The 21,825-nt window shown below is 36.3% G+C and overlaps 1 protein-coding gene across 1 annotated transcript in view; it reads left to right on the top strand.

Annotated features, from left to right (window-relative positions):
- Positions 1–21,825, top strand: part of TMEM131 (transmembrane protein 131) — a 210,067-nt gene that overhangs the window by 54,283 nt on the left and 133,959 nt on the right. The window contains exons 2-3 of the mRNA XM_045077772.1: positions 421–482; positions 18,637–18,677. Of these exons, the coding sequence (XP_044933707.1) occupies positions 421–482; positions 18,637–18,677 (103 nt within the window). The remainder of the gene's footprint in view (positions 1–420; positions 483–18,636; positions 18,678–21,825) is intronic.

Raw genomic sequence — 21,825 nt, 5'->3', positions numbered from 1 at the left:
TTATTATCGCTATAAAAGAGCTTATCTTTTTTTAATCTTTTTTGGGGGTAATTGAACCCTTTGATGATCTTTTCCATGTGCTTGTGATATTTTCAGTTAACTGTTGGTGAAAATAATCAGCTGCATCTAGTTTAATTTGTTTGTGCTTTCTGGAAGTATGGCAGAAATATATTTGGCAGCTGGCGTACACAGCCTATAGGTTGTTACAACTACTTTCTAAATAGGTTGTCTTGTTTTATTTTATAGTATTTTATAGTTGCTAAAATCCTGAAGGATTGCACTTTCCTCTTTAACCATCACCCTCAAGCAGTATGTTTTTTAAAATATATAATTGTATTTATTAATCTTAAGGTAAAAGATATTTATTTAAATCAGATTTATGTTTCTGTAAAGTGATAGTGTGTTTTGTTTCCTTCACAGCATTTATTCAGTCGGAGAGCATAATAGAAGTACTACGGTTTGATGATGGAGGGTTACTACAGGTAATTTTATTTTAAGTTGAAAAATTATCTGAGTGTCAAACCTTGAATTTTATTGGATTGTTATTTATCTTTAAAAAATATAACTGGTTTCTGTGAAATATATTTTATGAGCCTTATATGCAGATAATTCTGTAACAAAAACCTCCTTAGCTATATGAATTATCTTTTGAATTAATTATTTCTGGGGGTGGTTTGGGAGGTTACATGGGGAGAGTCAGATCAGGGGCAGTGGAACTGGTGGTTAGCTCTGTGAGTTTAGAACCAGTGAGTGAAGTACTCAGTTCAAATGTCAGACCTCAGAATATTTATCTGGAAGAAGACTTCTCTAAAATATAAGTTCGGTAGATATACATCTGTATCATCTTGCCATTTGCCATTCTAAGCCACATCTTTAAATATATTATACATAAAATTGGAAGGTATAATCTGGTGTCCTGCTTTTCAGACCTAGCACAGATATCCCACGAAGCCTCTTTTAGTCTCCCTAGCTAAAAATCAGTTCTGGAATTTCAGAGCTAAAAAAGAGAGTAAAGGCATCTTAACCACCCCTCTGATTTTTATGACTGAGATGTTTTCTTCCCTTCTTCCAAACTTTTATCATATTCTGTGCTTGTTTTATAATACTTACACTTTTGTAATTATAACATGTGTTTTCAAGTACCATCTATTTGGTAGCATGACTCACAGTTGTCCCAAGGTTTAGTTTAAGAAAGGTGCCAAAGATCCCATTACTTTGTGGTAATGCTAGTATTAGAATTCTCGTCTTCTCATTCCAGGTGTGATTGTTTGTCTTTCTTTTATGTGATGCTTCCTATGATGTATTTATTTACTTAATTAAAACCAAGTACACAAGTTAAGCAGTTCTGAAAAGCTATTCCCTGTAGCTTGTAATAATGGTAGGAAACTGAAAGTTAGATTAAGACAATAGAGAAAAAATAATTGTGCTAGCAACCTCAAATAAGATTTCTGTTAGCATTTTATCATAGATTTAGATTTCAGACCATAAACCAGAGAGCACAAGAAAAAAAAGTGATGGGTTTTAAGGTTCTTTTTCTCTGACAATAAAGCAAGTAAGTGTTCTGAATAACTTTTTTCTTGCTTCCAAATTTTTAAATAAGCATATCATTCATACCTTTACATAAGAGATGTTGAAAAACACAACAGGCAGTGTCTACATGGTACTTCCAGAAAAGTGTTCAGCTTTTTATATTGAAAAACTGAATAAAGACTTAAGATATATAATCTCAAATTTTGTAAAGCCACCGTACTAGAAAATGAGCTTAGTCTCTTTTTTCTAGTTCTTTAGTCTGTTGCAAGCTGAGAACTTAGAGAACCTATAGAGAACCTGAGAACTTAGAGAACCTATAGACTGTTTTAAATACCTCCCTTTAAGTGGTTTGCAGGATCTGGATAATAGGCAAATGAGGACTGAATTTCTGGAAAAATTCTCCTTTATTGGTTGATTGAAGAAGGACCCATGTTCTTTACGAATTAGACATCTAGGTTGCAAATGGTAATTCATTTTGAAAATTCTGGAGCTTGATTGGTGTTTTTGTCTGGGGAGGCTGTCTGCCCCTGTCTACATGGATTTAGCTGTGGAAGAACTGGTAGACTGCTATGTGCCTTGCTCATCCTCTTTGAGTTTTCAAAATGCTTGGGCAGGAGCTTGGTTAAGACCTCTCAAGAGTTCCCTAGCAAAGGTAATTTTAGGTAGGAGCAATGTTGAGGGTAGGTGGTACCAGTTGGTTACCTCAACCACAGTGAAACCTCACTAAGACTCCTGCAGTACATCTAATGTCAAGATGCTATAGTGTATTATTTATCCCCAGGTAGCAGAATATAAGACCCTTTTGAATAGATACATGTAAATTGTTCATTTTAATATTGAAGAATATTTCCTAGGAACAACAGTTTCGATGTTTGACATAATGATTTCTAATGATAATTTATCAGTGGCTTAAACCATTTCTTAAACAACTCCTGGGTTTCAGCTTCCTGGGTTTCTTATGGTATGATTAGAACAGAAGTATTTACATGTAGCATTCCTATGGCAGAATATATTATCAAGGTTTTTCAAATTAAATTATAATTAAATCAGGGAAAGAGTCAAAGCAACAGCCTTGTATTGCATTATTTAAAATGAGCATTTTGCCTGAGACCATTCCTTCTCTGATCCTGAATTTTATGTTAAATTCATGCCACTTGGCTCATAGTAACTTTTTAAGCCCCGAAAATTAATTGATAATAAGTCCATAAAAATTGCCAAAGCTCACAAAAAATTTGCTAGAAACTTTGGATTTACCTTCCTTGTTTTTTAAAGATAAGGAAAATGAGGCTCATAGACACTAAATAATTTGCTCCCTATTCAATTACTAGTGCAGGATTCCAGCATTCAGTAAGTAACCAGCCTTTCTGCTTTCAGAGCTCTTTCCACAGCACCACGTATATGCAGTTCCTCCCAGTGCATTGCCTGGGTTACCACTAATAATATTGGGTTGTGATTAGAAATCACAGTAATCCTCTTAGCACATGTTTTCTGTAGTTGGTGCTTTGGCCATCGCCATTCCTGTTTGGCAGGGCTACTAAGATTTGGTATATAGAATATAGAAGGATAAATAATTCCTAAGAGGAACACAGACCCTGAGAATTCTGCTTGTCAGTAGAAGACTCTTCACCATAGGGGTTGCAGGTCAAGAAGTATCTCAAACTACCATTCCAACCCTAACTGATGTGAGTGGTTGCCTCTTCTTGACCCATTCCTTTGATCGATCATTATAAGATTGAATAACAAAAGATATACTTAAAAGCCTTAATCTGTTTCCTAATCAGTTTCAGTTTCTTATAAACAAATGAAGATAAAGCCCAAGGAAAAGGCTGGCTTTGTATTTTCCTTTTCCTTTCATCTCTTTTCCTTTCCTCCCCACCTTCCTCTTCCTCTCCCCTCCTCCCCCTCCCTCCTCCTCCCCTCTCTTTCCCTCTCCTCCCCTCTCCTCCCCTCCCCTCCCCTTCCTTCTCCTCTCCTCTCCTCTCCTTCCCTTTCACTGGTCAAGAAACAGAAATATTCTTTTCATTGTATGCTCATTGGTCGTTCTCATAACCTATAGGCACCTATTATCTCTGCTCACTACCTAACTTTCAGGTACCTAAGGCAGGATTAGCTAGAACTCCTGTTTTTTAAGTACTTGCTGGAGTCTCAGCTAGTTCATTAATTGGCCCCAAATTTCAGTGCTAATAAGGGGTCCAAGAAGAATAAGAAGCAATTTTGATTCTAAAGCTCTTAACATTTAATACTTTCCATTGGTCTATTGCCTAAAGGTTAAGTAACAAGGTTGCCTTAGAAGGAGGAGATAAATTCCTAATTGCTGTGCTTAGAAGATAGTTCAGGTCTAAGAGATCTTTTCATACATACATAATAGATCACAGATTCCACTTCGTTGTGCCCCCAGTATTTCAGCTACAGGACCATGGTTAGTCAGCCAGAGTTGTTCATTTATAGAAATAACTCTTTTCCCAGTCTTCTCAGAGGAAGGTTGGGGAAAAGATTATGGAAAGTTTGTCTACTATTCTGTGTCAGGTTGGTTGGGAAAGGACTATGGAGACCTTCCTTAACCAGACAATTATTTGCAACATACCAAAACACTCAATAGAATAAGCAAGTGAGCATGTAGTTTGGTTGTTCTTGGGTGAGCTTACATTTAAAAGATAATAATAATTTTTAAAGATAGCCATAGTAAAACTTAACAGTTGTAAAGAGGTTATTGGGAATAACTTGAGCCCCTAAACAAGTTTTTTTAGTTTCTGTAACTAAAAGGAGTTAGGGTTGAAGCCATTGGAAACTGTGCATTCTAGAAAATGAATTAGGTTTATTCTAGATGTAGGCAGGTATAAATGGTTCTAAGTACACAGTTAGGGATCCTATATTGAGTCTTCCTGCAAGGAGTATAAAGACATCTAAGAATTTGATTAATTTCTTTTTCTTTAATTAAGGTGTTTGTCGTGAGGTATAATTCATATATACATGCATAAAATATGGGGTTTTTTTTGCAAAGCAAACATCTATTTATAATCATCACCCCAGTTAAAAATTAAAAACATGCCAACACTCTCATAAGTTCCCACCTGAAGCTCTCTCTAAGTCACTGTCCCCAAGATTTGGTTATAATCCTGAAGTATATGATAATTTCTTTCCCTAGAAGTCTTAACTATCTAAGCATGGTGTCTCTAAACACTATAGTTCATCTGTTTTTGGAGTTCATACCATTTGTATTCTTTTTTTGTTCAGCTTTTTGTTAGTGTTAAGTTTCAAAGATTCTCTGTGCTGTTGAGTGTGACTGTGGTTATTCATTTTCCTTGCTGAATAGTATTGCATTATTTGAATATGGCCCAATTTACATATAATTTATGCTGTTATGGACATTTCACTTGTTACCGATTTGGGCTATTATAAATAAATGGTGTCTCTTGGTGAACATACGCATTTCTGGTAGAGTTGAGTGTAATGCTGGGATATAGGTTATGAATCTTCTATTTTAGAATGTAATGCCATATGTTTTTCCAAAGTGCTTGTTCCAGCTTATAGTTCCATCATCAGGAAGTGTTCTGCAGTACTTCATATGTTTTTTTAAAGTATTCTGAAGAGTGAGTGATAGTATCTTATTGTACTTTTAATTTGCATTTCTCTGATTCCTAATAAGGTGGAGTAATTTTTCATGTTTATTTGACCATTTGGATATCTTTTGTGAAATCTCAGTTAAATCTTTTGCCCTGTTTAACTCTTGGGTTGCATGTCTTTTTTCCTCTTGTGTGATAGGAGTTCTTTTTAAATCTGGTACAATTCTGGTTATATATATTAGAAGTATCTTCTGCTTCGTGGATTACCTTTCTACACATAATGTGACTTTGATAAACAGAAATTCTTACTTTTAATTAATTTTAATGTAGTTTAAACTCTATTTTCCATTACAGTTTATACTTTTTCTGTACTGTTAAGAAAATATTTTCCTATCCAAGGTCATAAAAATATTCTCCTGTATTACTGTATAAAATACAGATATTTATTGTTTTGCCTTTCATAATTATAGCTGTAATTCTAACTGTAATTCTAGCTGTAATTCTAAATTGACTTTGTTATTGGTGTGAGGTCATAGTTTTATTTCTCATATAGATATTGACTTGTCCCAGTACCTTCATTGTTCCCCAATATTTTCTTTCCCCAGTATTCTTCAGTGACACTTTATTCATAAGTTAAGGATCCATGTATGCATGAATCTATTTCTGGGCTCGGTTGCCTTTTCTCTTTTATAAAAGTAGAAATTCATATGGGCCAACATAAAATACAGAAATGTACTTGTTTTTTATATATTGACTATTACTGCAAACTAGCTAAATTACTAGTTGTTTCTAAAAACTTATCTGTAGATGCTCTGGACTAGGTCCACAAACTATCATAGTCTTAAGTTAATAACATTGTATTTCCAACTTTACTGTCCTTTTAGTTTTTAATTCTTTCTCTTGCTTCACTTTACTGGCTATAGTCATTATGATGTTGAATATAAGTGGTATTTAGTGTGTATCTTTGACCCTACTTTGATACCTCGTCTCAGAGATAAAACCTCCAGCATTTCATTAAGTATGTTGTTTAGTATAGTTTTTCTCCACCCCAATAGATACTCTTTATCATATGTGTCAGTTGGGGTTCTCAGCAAGATCTTGAGGTAGAGTCAGAGAAGTACTAGGGATTTACTTGAGGGCAATAGGAGCAAAAGATAATAAAATTTACTAAAAACAAATTAGAACTAGAATTCTATCCCCAGTGAAAAATACTCTTCACATGTAAAGAGAAAATAACAAGAAAAAGCAAACCCTAGGAAAATCTGATGTCCAGAGTTATTATGTTATTAGATTCGCATGTCCGGTTTTCAACAGAAAAAATAACCATTGATACCAAAAAAAAAAAAACGTGAAAATGTGACCCATTCATGGAGGAAAAAATAATCGGGATAGAAAAAATTAAAAAGAACCAAACAGGAATACTGAATTGAAAAAATTTATTAGAAGGGTTCAAAAGCAGATTTTTTTCAAGCAGAAGAATGAATAAGCAAACAAGATGTGTTATTTGGAATTATCTAGGAGGAAGAACAATCAATTTTTTTTAATGCCTGTTTTTATGTCTGTTAATATTTAGGTGTATGTTTGGTGCTTAAATATTTACAGTTGTTATTGCTCAGGTTATCATAACCTGAGCTGAAATTAAGCCAGATTCTTAACCAAGTGAGCCACCCAGTGCCCCTACATATTTTCATTTTTAATGTTCTTTATCCTTTGTATGTTTGAGCTGCTGAGACCATTTACCTTCAGCCTGAAGAATATTATTCTCCATTATTGCCTTTGGTGCAAATCTTCTGGTGACAAATTCTCTACAATCTTGTCTGTCTGAAAATGTCTTTATTTTTTCTCTTGTTAGAGTGTTTCGTCATTATGTAGAGTCCTTCTTTGTCTCTTGTTAGTCTCTGTTTTAAAGTCCATTTTTTTGGGATAAAAGTGTGCTACCTTAGCTTTCTTTTAATTTCATTTTGCCTGGTACATACTGTTCCATCTCTTTACTTTCATTCTACATATGTGTTTAGGTATGAAATGAGTCTCCTGTAGACAGCATATAGGTGGGTCTTCTTTTATCATCCATTCCATCACCCTGTGTCTTTTGATTGAAGCACTTAATGGATTTGTATTCAAAATAATTATTGTTAGATTTGTACTTATTGCCATTTTGTTAACTTGTTTTATGGTAGTTTTTATAGTTCTGTCTTCCTTTCTTCTTATGCTCTTTTCCCTTGCTTAATGGCTTTCTTTAGTGATATGCTTCAATTCCTTCCTTTTAATTTCTTGCATATCTAATACAGGTTTTTGATTTGTAGTTTCTATTAGGTTAATGTACATGCCTTATGCAAATGGAAATCAATATTAAGTTGATGATCAATTAAGTTTGAATTGATTCTAGAAGCACTAAATTTTTACCCCTCATACCCACATCCTGTGTATATAATGCCATGCTCTCCATCCTTTTATTTTGTGTATCCTTTGACTCATTTTTATATATGTAGTTGATTTTGCTGTTTTTGTGCTTCAGTGTCTGTACTGTTTCTGTAAGTGATGAATCTACTCTTTTATTATGTTTGCATTTACCTGTGAAATTTTTTCTTTTTAAAACTCTTACTTCTGATTATGGCCTTTTCTTTTCAGAGAATTCCCTTTGCTGTTTCTTGGCAGACTGGTTTAGTGGCAATGAACTTCTCTAAGTTTTGTCTGGGAAACTCTCTTTCTATTCTGAATGATAGCTTTGCTGGGTCAGGTATTTTCTGTTGCAGGTTTTTTCCCTTCAGCACTTTTAAGATGTTATGCCACTCTCTTATGACCTGCTGAAAAATCAGCTAACAGCTTTATGGGGTTCCCCCTGGGTGTACTGTTTTCTCTTGCTGCTTTTAAAATTCTCTCTTTGGGCGCCTGCGTGGCTCAGTGGGTTAAAGCCTCTGCTTTCAGCTCAGGTCATGATCCCAGGGTCCTGGGTTCGAGCCCCGCTTCTGGCTAACTGCTCAGCAGTGAGCCTGCTTCCCTTCCTCTCTCTCTGCCTGCCTTTCTGCCTACTTGTGATCTCTGTCAAATAAATAAAATCTTTAAAAAATAAATAAATAAAATAAAATTATCTTTATCACTGTTTTTTTTCCCCCTTTTAATTATTATGTATCTTAGTGTGGACTTCCTTGGGTTGATTTTGTTGGGGATTCTCTATGCCTCCTAGATCTGGATTTCTGTTTCCTTCCCCAGAGTTAGGAAATTTTCAGCTATTATTTCTTCAAATAAAGTTCTTGCCCCCTTTTCTCTTTCTTTCCTCAGATCCCTGTAATGCAGTTGTTCTTAATTCCCCCAACCTCATCTCATTTTTTACTGTTCTTTTTTCTTTTTGCTGTTTCAGGTTGTTGCTTTCCGTTTACTCTGTCTTACAGCTCACTGATCTGTTCTGCCTCCTTTAATATGCTGTTGATTCCTTCTAATGTATTTTTAATTTTAGTTATTGAGTTCTTCATCTCTGATTGGTTCTTTTTATATTTTCTGTCCCTTTGTTAAAGGTCTCATTGAGATCCTTCACTGTTTTCTCAAGTGCAGTAAGTATCTTTATGACCATTATTTTGAATTCTTAGGTCTGTTGCGTATCTCTATTTCATGTATGCCTTTTGGTGTTTTTGTCTTGTTCCTTCATTTGGGACATATTCCTGTGTCCTCATTGTGTCTAACCCTGTGTTTATTTCTTTGTATTAAGAAAAATCATCCGTTTTCCAATTTTGAAAGTAGCCCTCAGAAGAAGAGTTCCTTGGTGCAGTGACCCATGTTCACCAGAACCAGGTGCTCTAGGGGTGTATCCTGTGTGGGTTGTATGTGCCCTACTGTTGTGGCTAAGCTGTGTTTGCTTTTAGTCCAGTCAGCTACAATTGCCTACTTTACCTGTTTGGGCCACAGTTTGGTCCCTGTGCTGTTAAGGGGCCAGTCTGGGGCTACCTTGCACTTGTAGCTGGGTAGTATCTAGTGGTCAGACCAGATGCCTGCCCACAGGCCATTTCCCCGGTCTATAGTTACATGGAACTACAGTGCTGTCTCATGGTGTCCCCTGAGAGATTTTTGTTGGTGGACAGGGTTGGCAGTCAGATCAAGTGTGTACTCCCAGTTCACATGCTGGGGCTGCAGTTAAACTGGTATGTGTGGTTATCTCCCCCCTTTACTCAAAGCAGAAATTACTTTGGAGTGGTAGTGGTCCCTTCCAGGACAACATGCTGGAAGTGACAGAGCAGGAGCCACTTTGAAGGCACTCTTACCAAGTAGGGCAGGTTGGATGGGGCAGATCTGCAGGAAAAAAAGATCTGTGTGGTACACAGTCTTAGCAATTAGGGTGTTTTAACTGGCTCCCACAGGTATCCTGCTATTTGGGAGGGTGGGGGAAAGTTCTTTGTTCTTAGAGAAGTCTTCTAATGATCCCAGCTCCTCCAGCACATGTTCTGAATATATAATCACTTTCACATATACCCCACAGGCTTTTCAAACTGCTGCTTCTATGAACTATCTCCATGGGATTGTCTTGTTTTCTCTTTAAAGGCAGGGACTCAGCCTCCTAAGGCCCCCTGGCTCTCCCAGAACTAAGCCCACTGATTTTAAAAGTAACCAGAGTTAAGCTCCACTGATTGTAAAACTTGTAAATTTAAGCCCCACTGGTTTTTAAAGCCACATGTTATGTGGTTGCATCTTAGGGTAGGTCCTCTTGTCTGGGGTGCCTGTTGTGGAGTTTGCTCCTAACATTTCCACATGCTTGTGGTGTTTCTCCTGTTTGTGGTTAGCCTTGCAGGCAGATTGATTCCTGACCACGTTTCTTGCCCTCTACCCTTTTCAGTGTGGCCTCTTCTCTACAATTAACTGTGACAAGTCTGTTCTTCTAGTCTTCACATTGTTTTCTTATTTAGTTATACTCTTGTAGCTGTTCTCTAGGTGTGTCTGTGGGAAAGAGGTGAGGTTAGGATCCTCCTACTCTACCATCTTCCCAGAAGTCCTCAATAGTTTTTTTAAGATAGATATCATACAGAGTATCATCTCCAATCACAAGAAGATGAAATTAGAAATCAGTAACAGAAGGAAAACTGAAAAATTCACATATTTGTGGAAATTACACAAGGGAAATTAGAAACTATAGAGAGATGAATGAAAATGAAAACACAACATACCAAAAAACTATGCAATACACCAAAAGCAGTGGTAAGGAGGAAATTTATAGCTGTAAATGCTGATGTTAGAAAAAAAGATCTCAAATCAATAACCTAACTTTACAACTTAAGGAACTACAAAAATAAGAATAAGCTAACCCCAAAGGTAGCAAAAGGAAAGAAGTAGTAAAGATTAGAACAGAGATAAATGAGCTAGAGAATATGAGAAATAGAGGAAATAAACGAAACCAAAAATTGCTTTTTTGAAAAACAACCAACAATGTTGACAAAGTCTTACCTATGTGGATTAAGAATGAAAAGTGGCCAAATTACTAAATTCAGAGATGAAAGTGGGGACGTCACTACTGATCATACAGAAATAAAAAGAATTATAGGAGAGTACTGTGAACATTTGTACACCAACAAACTGTGTAGCCTCAATTAAATGGACAAATTCTAAGAAACACAATACCTACCAAGATTGAGTCATAAAGAAATAGAAAATCTGAAGAGACCTGTATAACTGGTAAGAAGAGTCAATCAGTAATCCAAAATCTCCCAACAAAAAAAACTTGCACCTGATGGCTTCATTGGTGAATTCCACCAAACATTTGAAAAACTCCCAATCCTTCCCTATACTTTTCCAAAAAATTTAGGAGGAAGAAAACATTTCATAATTCCAGCATTACTCTGATAACAAAGCCAATGACAGGACAATGAAGGAAAAGTACAGACAATATCCCTTACGAAAACTGATGCAAAGTCCTCAACAAAAGACTAGCAAACTGAATGTAACCACTTACAAAAAGGATGATATACTGTGTCAAAGCATTGAAGCAATTCAGGGATCCACCAACAGATATAAGGATAAACAAAAGGAAGTTTATAAATATAATAGAACACATATCAATCTTAAAAAGGTAGGAAAACCTGACATATGGTATACCATGAGTGAATCTTAAGGACATACACCAAGTGAAATAAGTCAGTTACAAAAAGATAAATACTGTATGGTTCTACTTATGCAAAGTACTTAGACTAGTCAAAATTGTAGAGACAAAGTAAGAATGGTGCATGCCAGGCCTGGAAGGAGGAAGGACTAGAAAGTTGTTTAGTGGGTACAGAGTTTGAAGTTTGCAAGAAGAAAGGAGTTTTAGTGATAGATGGTAGTGACAGTTGCCCAACACTGCAAATGTTATTTAATGTCACTGAGCTGTACAATTAAAAATAGTTAAGGTGGGGCACCTGGGTGGCTCAGTCATTAAACGCCTGCCTTCAGCCAGGTTGTGATCCCAAGTTTCTGGGATCGAGTCCCACATGGGCTCCCTGATCAGCAGGAAGCCTCCTTCTCCCTCTTTACTCCCCACTTCCCTCTCTTGCTGTGTCTCTCTCTGTCAAATGAATAAAGAAAAATTTTTTTAATGGTAAGTTTTACATTATGTGTATTTTACTACAATAAAAAAGGAAAAAAACACAAAAATTTGGTAGCAGGCTAGACTTGGCTTATGGACTATTGATTATCAACCACTGTTCTAAATTTTCTTGGGAATGGCCTTACTGTTTTCTTGAGATAAAGGAAGAGGGAGCTGTGGTTTTGACATACACAGAATTATAAAAGCATTCATCTCTCTTTTAAGAAAGTGGTTCTATTACAAAAGAAATACATGCTTGTAAAAAATATGGAAAATTTGGAAAAATAATAAATAAGTAATATTTATTGGATATTGCCAAGTGCCAGGTACTCTTTTAATTCTTAAATACATGATCATTTTTTCAGAGGAGATATTAAAGAATAGAGAGTTTAAGTAACTTAACCCAGTAAGTGACTAGTAAGTGGTAGAGCTAGAATTCAATACCACACTTTTGGACTCTAAAGCACAAGTTCTAAACCACTGTACTCTAGAGTGGGAACTTGGGAGTTATCCTTGTATTCCAATACCCAAATGTAGTACATGTTAATAGTTTTATTTATTGATTTTCCATGATTTTCATTGTGGACATAGCTTTGATTTCTCATTCTGCATCGTCAAGTTTTACAGTATAACGACTGATTTCATTGCGCAGAGCAGTGATTTCTCATCATGTCAAGTTAATTGCTTGTTGGAGGTGGGGAAATGTTTGGGACACTAGAAGGCCCTCAGTAGAGACTAACATCTGTACAGCTCTTCACAGTTGACAGGAAGCCTTCTCACATATTCCCAGGGTTACTTGGCTAGTAAGAGCAGAGTTGGTATTTGAACACGGGTTCTTTGGTTTTGTTTTTGTTTTTTACTTCCAATTCTGAGTCTTCTCAGAACTATCTGCTCTCTGTCTCATGCCCATTTTTGACTCTGTACTCTCTTCACATTGCCATTTCATACCCTCTGTTTTAAAGATAAATGGTACCAAAAAAGCTAAGTAGCTGGCTCAAAAATAGCCTTAAAAACTGAGAACAAAGAACATCAAAAGATATTAAAATGGTATTAAAATATACAGACATCTCTCACAGCTTATACAAAAACTAGCTCATAAATGATTGTAGACTTCAATATAAAACTACGCAAAAATATATAAAACTATAAAACTCGTATTTTTATCATTTTATTTTTTTAAAGATTTTATTTATTTGAGAGAGAGAGAGTGAGAAACAGCCTGAGAGGGGAGAGGATCAGAGGGAGAAGCAGGTTCCCCACTGAGCCAGGAGCCCAATGCAGGACTCGATCCCGGGACTCTGGAATCGTCACCTGAGCCAAAGGCAGTCGCTTAACCAATTGAGCCACCCAGGCACCCCCAAACTATAAAACTTTTAGAAAAAAGCATTGGAGAAAAGCTTCAGGATAGAGGGCTAGCAGAGTACTTGACACCAAAGACTTGATACCAGAAGTACAATCCATAAAGGAAAAATTTGTAAATTAAAAGCTTGCTCTGCCAGAAACCATGTGAAAAAGATAAAAAGCCAGAATATAGACTAAGAGAAAATATTTGCTAACCATATACCTGACAAAGGACCTAGTTTATAGAATTTATCAGGAACTCTCAAAACTCAATAATAAAACCCAGTCAGGAATCAGCAAAAGACATGACCAGACATTTCACTGAAAAGGATGTACAGATGGCAGAAAGGGCATTTGAAAACTGCTCAACCATATTACCCACCCAGAAAATACAGATTAAAACCTAACCTCACAAATTTTTTCCATTTTTTTATTAGTGTTGTAACCCTTATCTGTGTGCTTTTTCTCTTCTCTTTTGGGGGGTAGGAGCATTTACCCTGTTTTTGCCCATTGTTTGTCAGCATTTCTGCATCATTTTGTATTAGGTATTTACAGTTTATAGTTGGCCTTTAGTTTTCTAACACAATCCTTTAGTCTTTTTAAAAAAATAGATGAGTTTATCTCATTTAATCATACTGTATACATATTTATTCCATCTAATTTTTATCTTTTCTTTGTTGTTTTCTCTTGATTTAGGAGCTTAATTTTCAGATGTATGTTTTAAATATGTTTAAACCTTTATTTCTCAAATTACTTCGAAAATAAAATCATATCTATTGTGCTCTTTCTCTTTTAATTCTTAGGGTGTTTTGTTGGCATGTGCTGAGATTTTTATTCTTGTTTATTATGATTAAATGATTTTTCTATTTTGTGGCTTACACTTTAAAAACAACATTTACTTTCTGCTTTTCTAATCTTATTTCCACAGTTCCTTTGCCATGACCATCTGCCTATCTTTCACAAGACAGCTTCCTCATTTGCAATTCTTCATGAGTAATCTTGTTGGCCAGATTGTCTTCATGAAGAATTTTTCCCCCTTAAGAAAGTGTACATGGGTGATAAACTTTGAGTTCCCTTTTAGTCAGCTTCACTTAAGAACCACAGTGTTGCATGTTCTAGAATTCTTAGGTTGCATTCTTTATTGAAGTATGAGTGACCCACAATAAACTATATGTGTTTAAAGTGTACAGTTTGAAGAGTTTAAATATTTATACACTTGTGAAATCATCACTGCAGTCAAAGTAACATATCCATCACACCCAAAAGTTTACTTGTGACCCTTGGTAATCCCCTCACCCTCCATTTCTAGGCAGTTGCAATCACTATTCTGCTGTCACTATCATTTTATACTATAAACCATTTTATATAAATGCATTCACACAGAATGTACTTTGGTGGGGGTGGGGGGTGTCTGACTCAGCATAATTATTTTGTGATTCATCTATGTTGTATCATCAGTTTATTCTTTTTTTATGCTCAAATGTTATTTTTTGCTCTTTTATTATGAAATGAAAAAGAAATGTTTAAGGAAACAAGAAACTTTCCCAGTCTTCATTCTTTTTTTATTGCTGAGTAGTATTCCATTGTGTAGATATACCACTATGCATTTATCCATTCACTTTTTAATGGAAATTTGGGTTGTCCCAGTATTGACCTGGTATAAACATGCTATGAAGATAAAACTGCTGTAACCATTCTTGTGCACATGCTTTTCTTGTGTTTATCTTGGGTAAATCTCTAGGAGTGGAGAGCCATCATCATATGGTAGGGGTGTGTTTAACTTTGTAAAAAATTGCTAAGCTTTTTCTAGAGTGGTAGTTCTATTTTACATTCCCACTGACAATGTATGGAAGTTGTAGTTTTTCTACATTCTCTCCAACTCTTAGTGTGTTTTCAATTTTGGACATTATAATAGGTGTGTAGTATGTCATTTGCTTTTCCTTAATAACATACTGAGCATCTTTTCATGTGCTTAACTGACATTTTTACTATTGCTTATTTTTAAAAATGGTGTTGTTTTTATAAATTTGTATTCACAAGTTATATGTTCAGTATGCAAGTCTTTCATCAAATATGTGATTGCAAATATCCTCTCAATATTCAGTTTGCTTTTTCATTTTCATAACAGTGTCTTTTGGTGAGCATATTTTAAAAATTTTTTGGAGTCTAGTCTGTCAGTTTTTTTGTTTTGTTTTGTTTTTTTACAGTTAGTTGCCTTTGTCCTGTTCATGAAATCTTTGTTTCCAGGATTGCAAAGATAATCTCCTATGTATTCTTGTTGAAACTGTATAATTAGTTTTTATGCTTGAAACTATAAGTATAAAAGTAATTTGAGTACATGGTGTGACATAAGGATAAAGGCTCAGTTTTCCTTTGCATAGGTTTGTCCTGTTGTTCCAGCACCATTTGCTGACAAGATAAAGGTTTCTGCCATGAACTAACTGCATTGATTCCTTTGTTGAAAATCAAATGACTGTACATGTGTAAGTCCATTTTTGGACTTTCTCCAGTTCCTTGATCTGTTTGTCTTATCTTTATGGCAGCTCACTGTCATCATTACTGTAACTTTTTAAAAAATATAGTAAAATATATGTAACATAAAAATTACAGTTTTAACCATTTTAATTTTATATAGTTCAGTGACACTGAATACATTCATGTTTGTTTTTACATCACTACCATCCAGCTCCAGGACTTTTTCATTATCCCAAACTGAAACTGCTCTGTGCTCACTAAACAATAACTCCTCATTCCCTTCACGCTAACCCTTAACAACCACCATTCTACTTCCTATCTCTATTAGCTTGACTATTCTAAGTACTTCATATAAATAGGATCATGTAATCTTTGTCTTTCTGTGACTGGTTTATTTCATTTAGTATAGACTTTGTCTTCAAGGTTTATCCATGTTGTAGCATATGTCAGAATTTTCTTCCTTTTTTAAAAGACTAAATAATGCTCTGTTGTACATAAAAACCACATGTTATTTGTCCATTTATCCATTGGTAGATACTTGTGTTACTTCCACACTTTATTGTAGACGGTACTGTAATGAACATGGATATCTACATATTTATTTGAGTCCCTGCTTTCTGCTTTCAATTCTTTTGGGTATATGCCCAGAAGTAGAATTGCTGGATCATGTGGTAATTCTGTATTTAATTTTTTGAGGAACAACCATACCATTTTCCACCATAGCACCACATTTTACATTCCCATTAACAGTGCACAAGGATAGCAATTTCTCCACAACCTTTCCAGCACTTGTTATTTTCTGGCTTTTTGATAGTAGCTATCCTGATGGGAGTGAAGTGGTATCTTATTATAGTTTTGATTTGCATTTCCCTAATAGTGATGTTGAACATCTTTTCATGAGACCATTGGCCATTTGTATATTTCTTTGGAGAAATGTCTATCAAGGCTTGCACTGCCCCACTTTAAGATTTATTATTTTAGAGAGCAAGTATGTAAGCAGGCGAGGGGCAGAGAGAAAGGGAGAGAGAGAATCTCTGGCAGACTCCATGCTGAGTGGAATCCAATGCAGGGCCCAGTCTCGGGACCCTGAGATCATGACCTAAGTCAAAATCAAGAATCAGACACCTGACCTACTGAGCTGCCCAGGCCCCCACCCACCCATTTTTAAATCAGGTTTGTTTATTTGCTATTTATCAATAACAAAATTTAATTTTAGTGCTTCTTTATATATTTATATATTAACCTTTTATCAAATATATAACTTTTTCTCCCACAAGAAAAAATTGGGGGGGGCTCTAGGAATCTCAGTTAAGTGTCTGCCTTTGGCTCAGGTCATGATCTTAGGGTCCTAGGATTGAGTCCTATGTCAGGTTCCCTCTCCTCCTGCCCCCCCTCGTTTGTGCTTTCTCTCTCTCTCTCAAATAAATAAGTACATTCTTTAAAAAATTTTTTTTACAATGAAAAGTTAAACATATTTTTAAGCATAGAAAATAAGAGTTAAGAATGAATACCCATTTACCTACCACTGAGATAGATTATTAACATTTTGTCGTATTTGCTTATATACACACATACTTCCATGCACATGCAAGTCATATGCTGAAACATTTTAAAGGATTTTTTTTTAATTTATTTATTTGACAGATAGAGATCACAAGTAGGCAGAGAGGCAGGCAGAGAGAGAGGAGGAAGCAGGCTCTCCGCTGAGCAGAGAACCCGATGTGGGGCTCGATCCCAGGACCCTGGGATCATGACCTGAGCCGAAGGCAGAGGCTTTAACCCACTGAGCCACCCAGGCACCCAAAATTTTAAAGAAAATTACAGATATCCTGACACTTCACCTTCACCTATGGTTTCACTTTCAAACACTAAGGATATTTTCCCACATCTGTCATATTTCTTCCTTATACAGTCTCCAAAAATACCATTGCAAAATAATATATATTAATGGGGAAAATAATGCCACAACTCTTCTGCTTTTTCTAATTACCACCTAGAAGCTAACCTTTTGGGATAAGTTCACTGATGGTATTCCTTAGAGTTTTGGCATTTTCTCACATACCGTTATTAAGAACTTACCTTCCTCAATTGTCTACCAATTTCTTGCTTTCTGTCTTATTCTCCTCTCCTCCATCCTCTCTACACTGCCACCAGAATGGTGTCTTAAATTAAATCAGATCATGTCTGTCTCTGTCTCTCTTACTCCTTCAGATCCCTTGTAATACATACAGAGTAGATCAAATTTCAAACTTCTTACCATGGCTTCTTACCAGGACTCAGCATAGTCTAGCCCCTGTCCAGCCCTCCAAACTCATTTTCTACTTTTCTTCCCCCTGTCCCTCTGAGCTCCATCCAAATAGACCTTCTGTCTATTCTGAAGTCAGATCTGTGTGCCTGTTGTTTTTTCCACCACTACACAGCCCTGTTTCCACACACAGCTTTTTTACACTTAATCACATTCAGTGTAGATATGATTTCTTCAGACAGGCCTTCCCTCATGATATACTGAAACACATCACCTATTTATTCTCTTTCACAGTACCTTTCCAACATTTTCATAGCTCTTTTATATTTATTTAGGTTGTTTTTAAGATTTTATTTATTTATTTGAGAGAGCAAGAGAGTGTGCGCACAGAGGGAGAGGGAGAGGGAAAAGCAGACTCCCTGCTGAGCAGGGAGCCCAATACAGGGCTCAATTCCAGGACCCTCAGATCATGATTTGAGCTGAAGGTAGATACTTAATCAACTGAGCCACCCAGGTGCTCCTATATTTATTTAGTTTTAAAATGGCTCTGCCCCCACACCCTTGAGCTCCATGGCAGCAGGAGCCATTATCCACCAGCACCAGCCACACAGTTGGTAAGCAGTGAACATTGAGAGGCACAGCTGGCCTCCCAAAGTGATTGCATAGCGGCCTCTTCTCACAGGATGTATTGGTTTAGCAAACTCTTAAAAATCTCATAACTCTGTATTCTTTTCATGTGTGTTTAAAATTTAATCCCAAATTATTCTCTCATTTGAATTATGTAATGTGACATATCATTTCCTGTGATTTAAGGATTGGGTTTAACCTGAAAATCTAAGTGAGTATATGATCAAAGTGGAAACTGCTGTATATTTTGGATGTTCTGTTTGTCTGTAGTAGAAAGGTTTCAGTATTTTTTCATTGTTTTCTTCCTTTCACAGACTGAGACAACACTTGGACTCAGTTCGTATCAACAGAAAAGGTAAGGAATATATGTATATTTTATAACATAAAATTGTATGTATTTAATAAGATACTAACATAATTTCAGTTCCTTTTGGGGTGTTCCAGCAATACTGTCCTCCTCTTGCACCACCCTTTTTGGTGAAGAGGAAAAAGCAAATTATAAGTCACATTATATCATGAATTTCAAGTGTGGAAAACCAGGTTGAGGTCTGAATTTGCAGGTGAAGTATCATATAGTCTTTCTCCCCATCATAACCGGGGAGGATCAGCTTTATAACTCCCTAGTAATTTCCCCTGGCTATTGCTACCTATTGTGGACTGACTGTTCCTGCCCTTAGTTACCATAAGGTGTCTGCCTACAGAGCTGTGAAACCTAAGTCACTGAAAGAGACCCCTTTTGAACGCAGCTTCTCTGTGAAAACAAACAAGGTATTGTTTTGCCCTTAGGTATTATGAAAATAGGTACATGCATATGAATTTGAAGATGTCTTTCTCACATCCAAATTCTTTGGTCTTTTGGTAGCTTCTCACACCTAAAGGGAGACAATATAAACAGAAAGTTACTATCCTGATGAACCTCCATACCCAGTGAGGGTCTGTACGTGGTATTTAAAGGAGAATGAGAGCTGTGAATTGAATATCCTTGAATGTTCTTGGCCTAGTAAAATGCAGTTTTCATCAGCAAAGAACTTTATTCTAAAAGAGAAGTAGCACATACTCAGAGTAAGACAATTAAAACTCAACTTCATTAATAATGAAACTCCTTCATTCACTGGTTTTGCTTTTTCACTTAGATCTACAGTAACATGACCCTACTTCCTCATTGTTCTGTTCGTCTGCCTAATTTTCTATGCCCTGTTGAGACCTGCTTTACCCATGAACCCTACCCAAAAGAAACACCTACTGCCTACACGAAGATGTAGACTTCCCCGCTCTCGTATTGTAAAGCCTAATGCCACCCTTCTACCTCTTTACCCCTTCGCAAATATTTTTGGGACTGGGGTGGATTATTTCCAGCATAATCCATGTCTAGCCTGATGCCACCTTGGCTAGACCATCTGAGAACCCTAGAACCCCCGAATCCTCTAGAGCTAAACTTTTTGGAAGAAAGGCACACCTGTTATCTTGTGCTACTTTCTTGTTACTTTATTCCAGCAGTTAGGAAATTAGCTATGAAATTATATTGGCTACATTTATGAAGATGAGGTTATTCATCCATGATCAAGATTTGGCTTTAAGTTATTTTCCTAGTATAATGAAGAATTTACATCAATACATAATTATATTCTGATCTCATGTTCCACTTATCTGTGATCCACATCTGCCTAACAAACTAGCCCAGTATACTGGCATAGAGCAATCATTTTATTATGCTGTCAGACTCTGTAAGCCAGGAGTTTAGACAGAGCACAGCAGAGACAGCTTGTCTATGCTTCATGGTGATGGGGGCCTCAGCTGGGGAGACTCCAGAGCTAGAGGCATGTTCACTCGCATGCTGATGTTAGTTTGTTACCTGGAATTCAGCTAGGCTGTCACCTAGAATGCCTGCATTTGGGCCCTTCTGTGTGGTCTGTTCACAAAGACTTGTTTGGGCTCCCTCACAGTATGATAGCTGGATTTCAAGAGTGAACATCCCAAAGAGAGCCAGTAAAAGCTGTATCACTTTTTTTTGACCTTCACTCTGAAGTCGTAATAGTGTTACCTCTGTTGGCTGCTGCTGTTCAACCGGTCACTTAGGTTGGTCTTGATTTAAGGCGTGGGGGAGGGGAGAAAGATGTGGAGATGGGAAATTGAGTGAGGGGAATGATGAATATTCAATGATTTACAGATACTTTTTAAAACCATCGCACTTCACTTTTTTTTTTTCCTAAGATCATTGAATTCATTAAACTACTGGGTTCAAATTGGAATGCATATGCTATGGGTATGAACCTGGATTAGGTACTAAACATACGTTTGAGCCCAGGCTACTGTCACAAAATAGCACATAGACTGAGTGGCTTAAACATTTTTTTCCTCACAGTTTTGGAGACCAGAAGTCCAAGATCAAGATGCCAGCAGATTGGTTCCCCAGTGAAGGCTTTGTCCTTGGCTTACAGATAGCTGCTGTGTCTCCCTTTTATCCTCAAATGGCAAAGAGGGAGAATGGAAGCAAGCTCTCTGGTGTCATTTCTTTTAAAGGCACTAATGCTATCATGAAGGCCTCATTCTTGTGACCTTCTCTAAACCTAATTACCTCTCAAAGCTTATCCTATCGGAGGGTTAGGGCATCAACATGCAAATTTGGTGGGGGATACAATTCAATTCATAACAATATACAGGCTTAAATTTAGAGTTTGAACCTAATATCAGCTAACAAAAAACTAAACTAAAGGGCTGTATTTTTGACTCACCCTTAATAAGTTATTTTAAAAACATATATATGACATGGAAAAGCAAATAAAGGCTCCACACTTACAAGAACATAATCAGAACGTAGCTTGCACACGTTTAGCTGGTTTTTTTAACGTGTGGCTCAGCGCTGCACAAAGTAAACACTGCCAGAGCTCTCATTTAAGAAAGAATAACTTAAATAAAATTGCATATGCAAAATAAAATGTGAATGAAAATATAAGTGTGCAGTTGTGTAACAACAGAAGTTGTAAATAAGATGTGTAGTTGTAAACACAACAGAAATTATAATTTTTTTCAGTTTAAAAAACTATTCTGTAAAAATGTCAGCATTTGGGTTTGGGTCTCAAAATTTGACTAAGGTGAAAGTTATATGATTTCAAAGGATTCTAAGTACAGGAGACACTAATAGGTAGTGTTATTGAGCCCCTTGTTTGACACACGAGGAAGCTGAGACCCTTAGAACCAAGGAATATGCTTGCAGTGAAAGCAGCACAGTTTCAGTTAGAATTCATCATCTTCTGATTGCCAAGCTATGTTGTGTTCACTCTGACTATGTGCACAGCAAGTATGTAGTCCTTCTGTATTCCCTGGATTTTCTTTTTCAGCCAGTATTCCTAGAGGTTTCTGAAAGTATCTGTTCAGTGCTGAGACTGTGTGTGTAGCCCCTGCCTTTAGGTGTCTTATAGGGCAATGAAGACATCCCTTCTGATGAGGTCATAGAGCACAGGTGTTAAAGTGACAAAACACAGCCTACTGTGTGGGGAAAAAAA

The sequence above is a fragment of the Mustela putorius genome, unplaced genomic scaffold, assembly GCF_011764305.1.
Source record: "Mustela putorius furo isolate JIRA1106 unplaced genomic scaffold, ASM1176430v1.1 tig00000224_pilon_pilon_pilon, whole genome shotgun sequence".
Classification (NCBI taxonomy): Eukaryota; Metazoa; Chordata; class Mammalia; order Carnivora; family Mustelidae; genus Mustela; species Mustela putorius.
The sequence above is the reverse complement of the archived record's forward strand: the minus strand, read 5'-3'. Positions and strand labels throughout refer to the sequence as shown.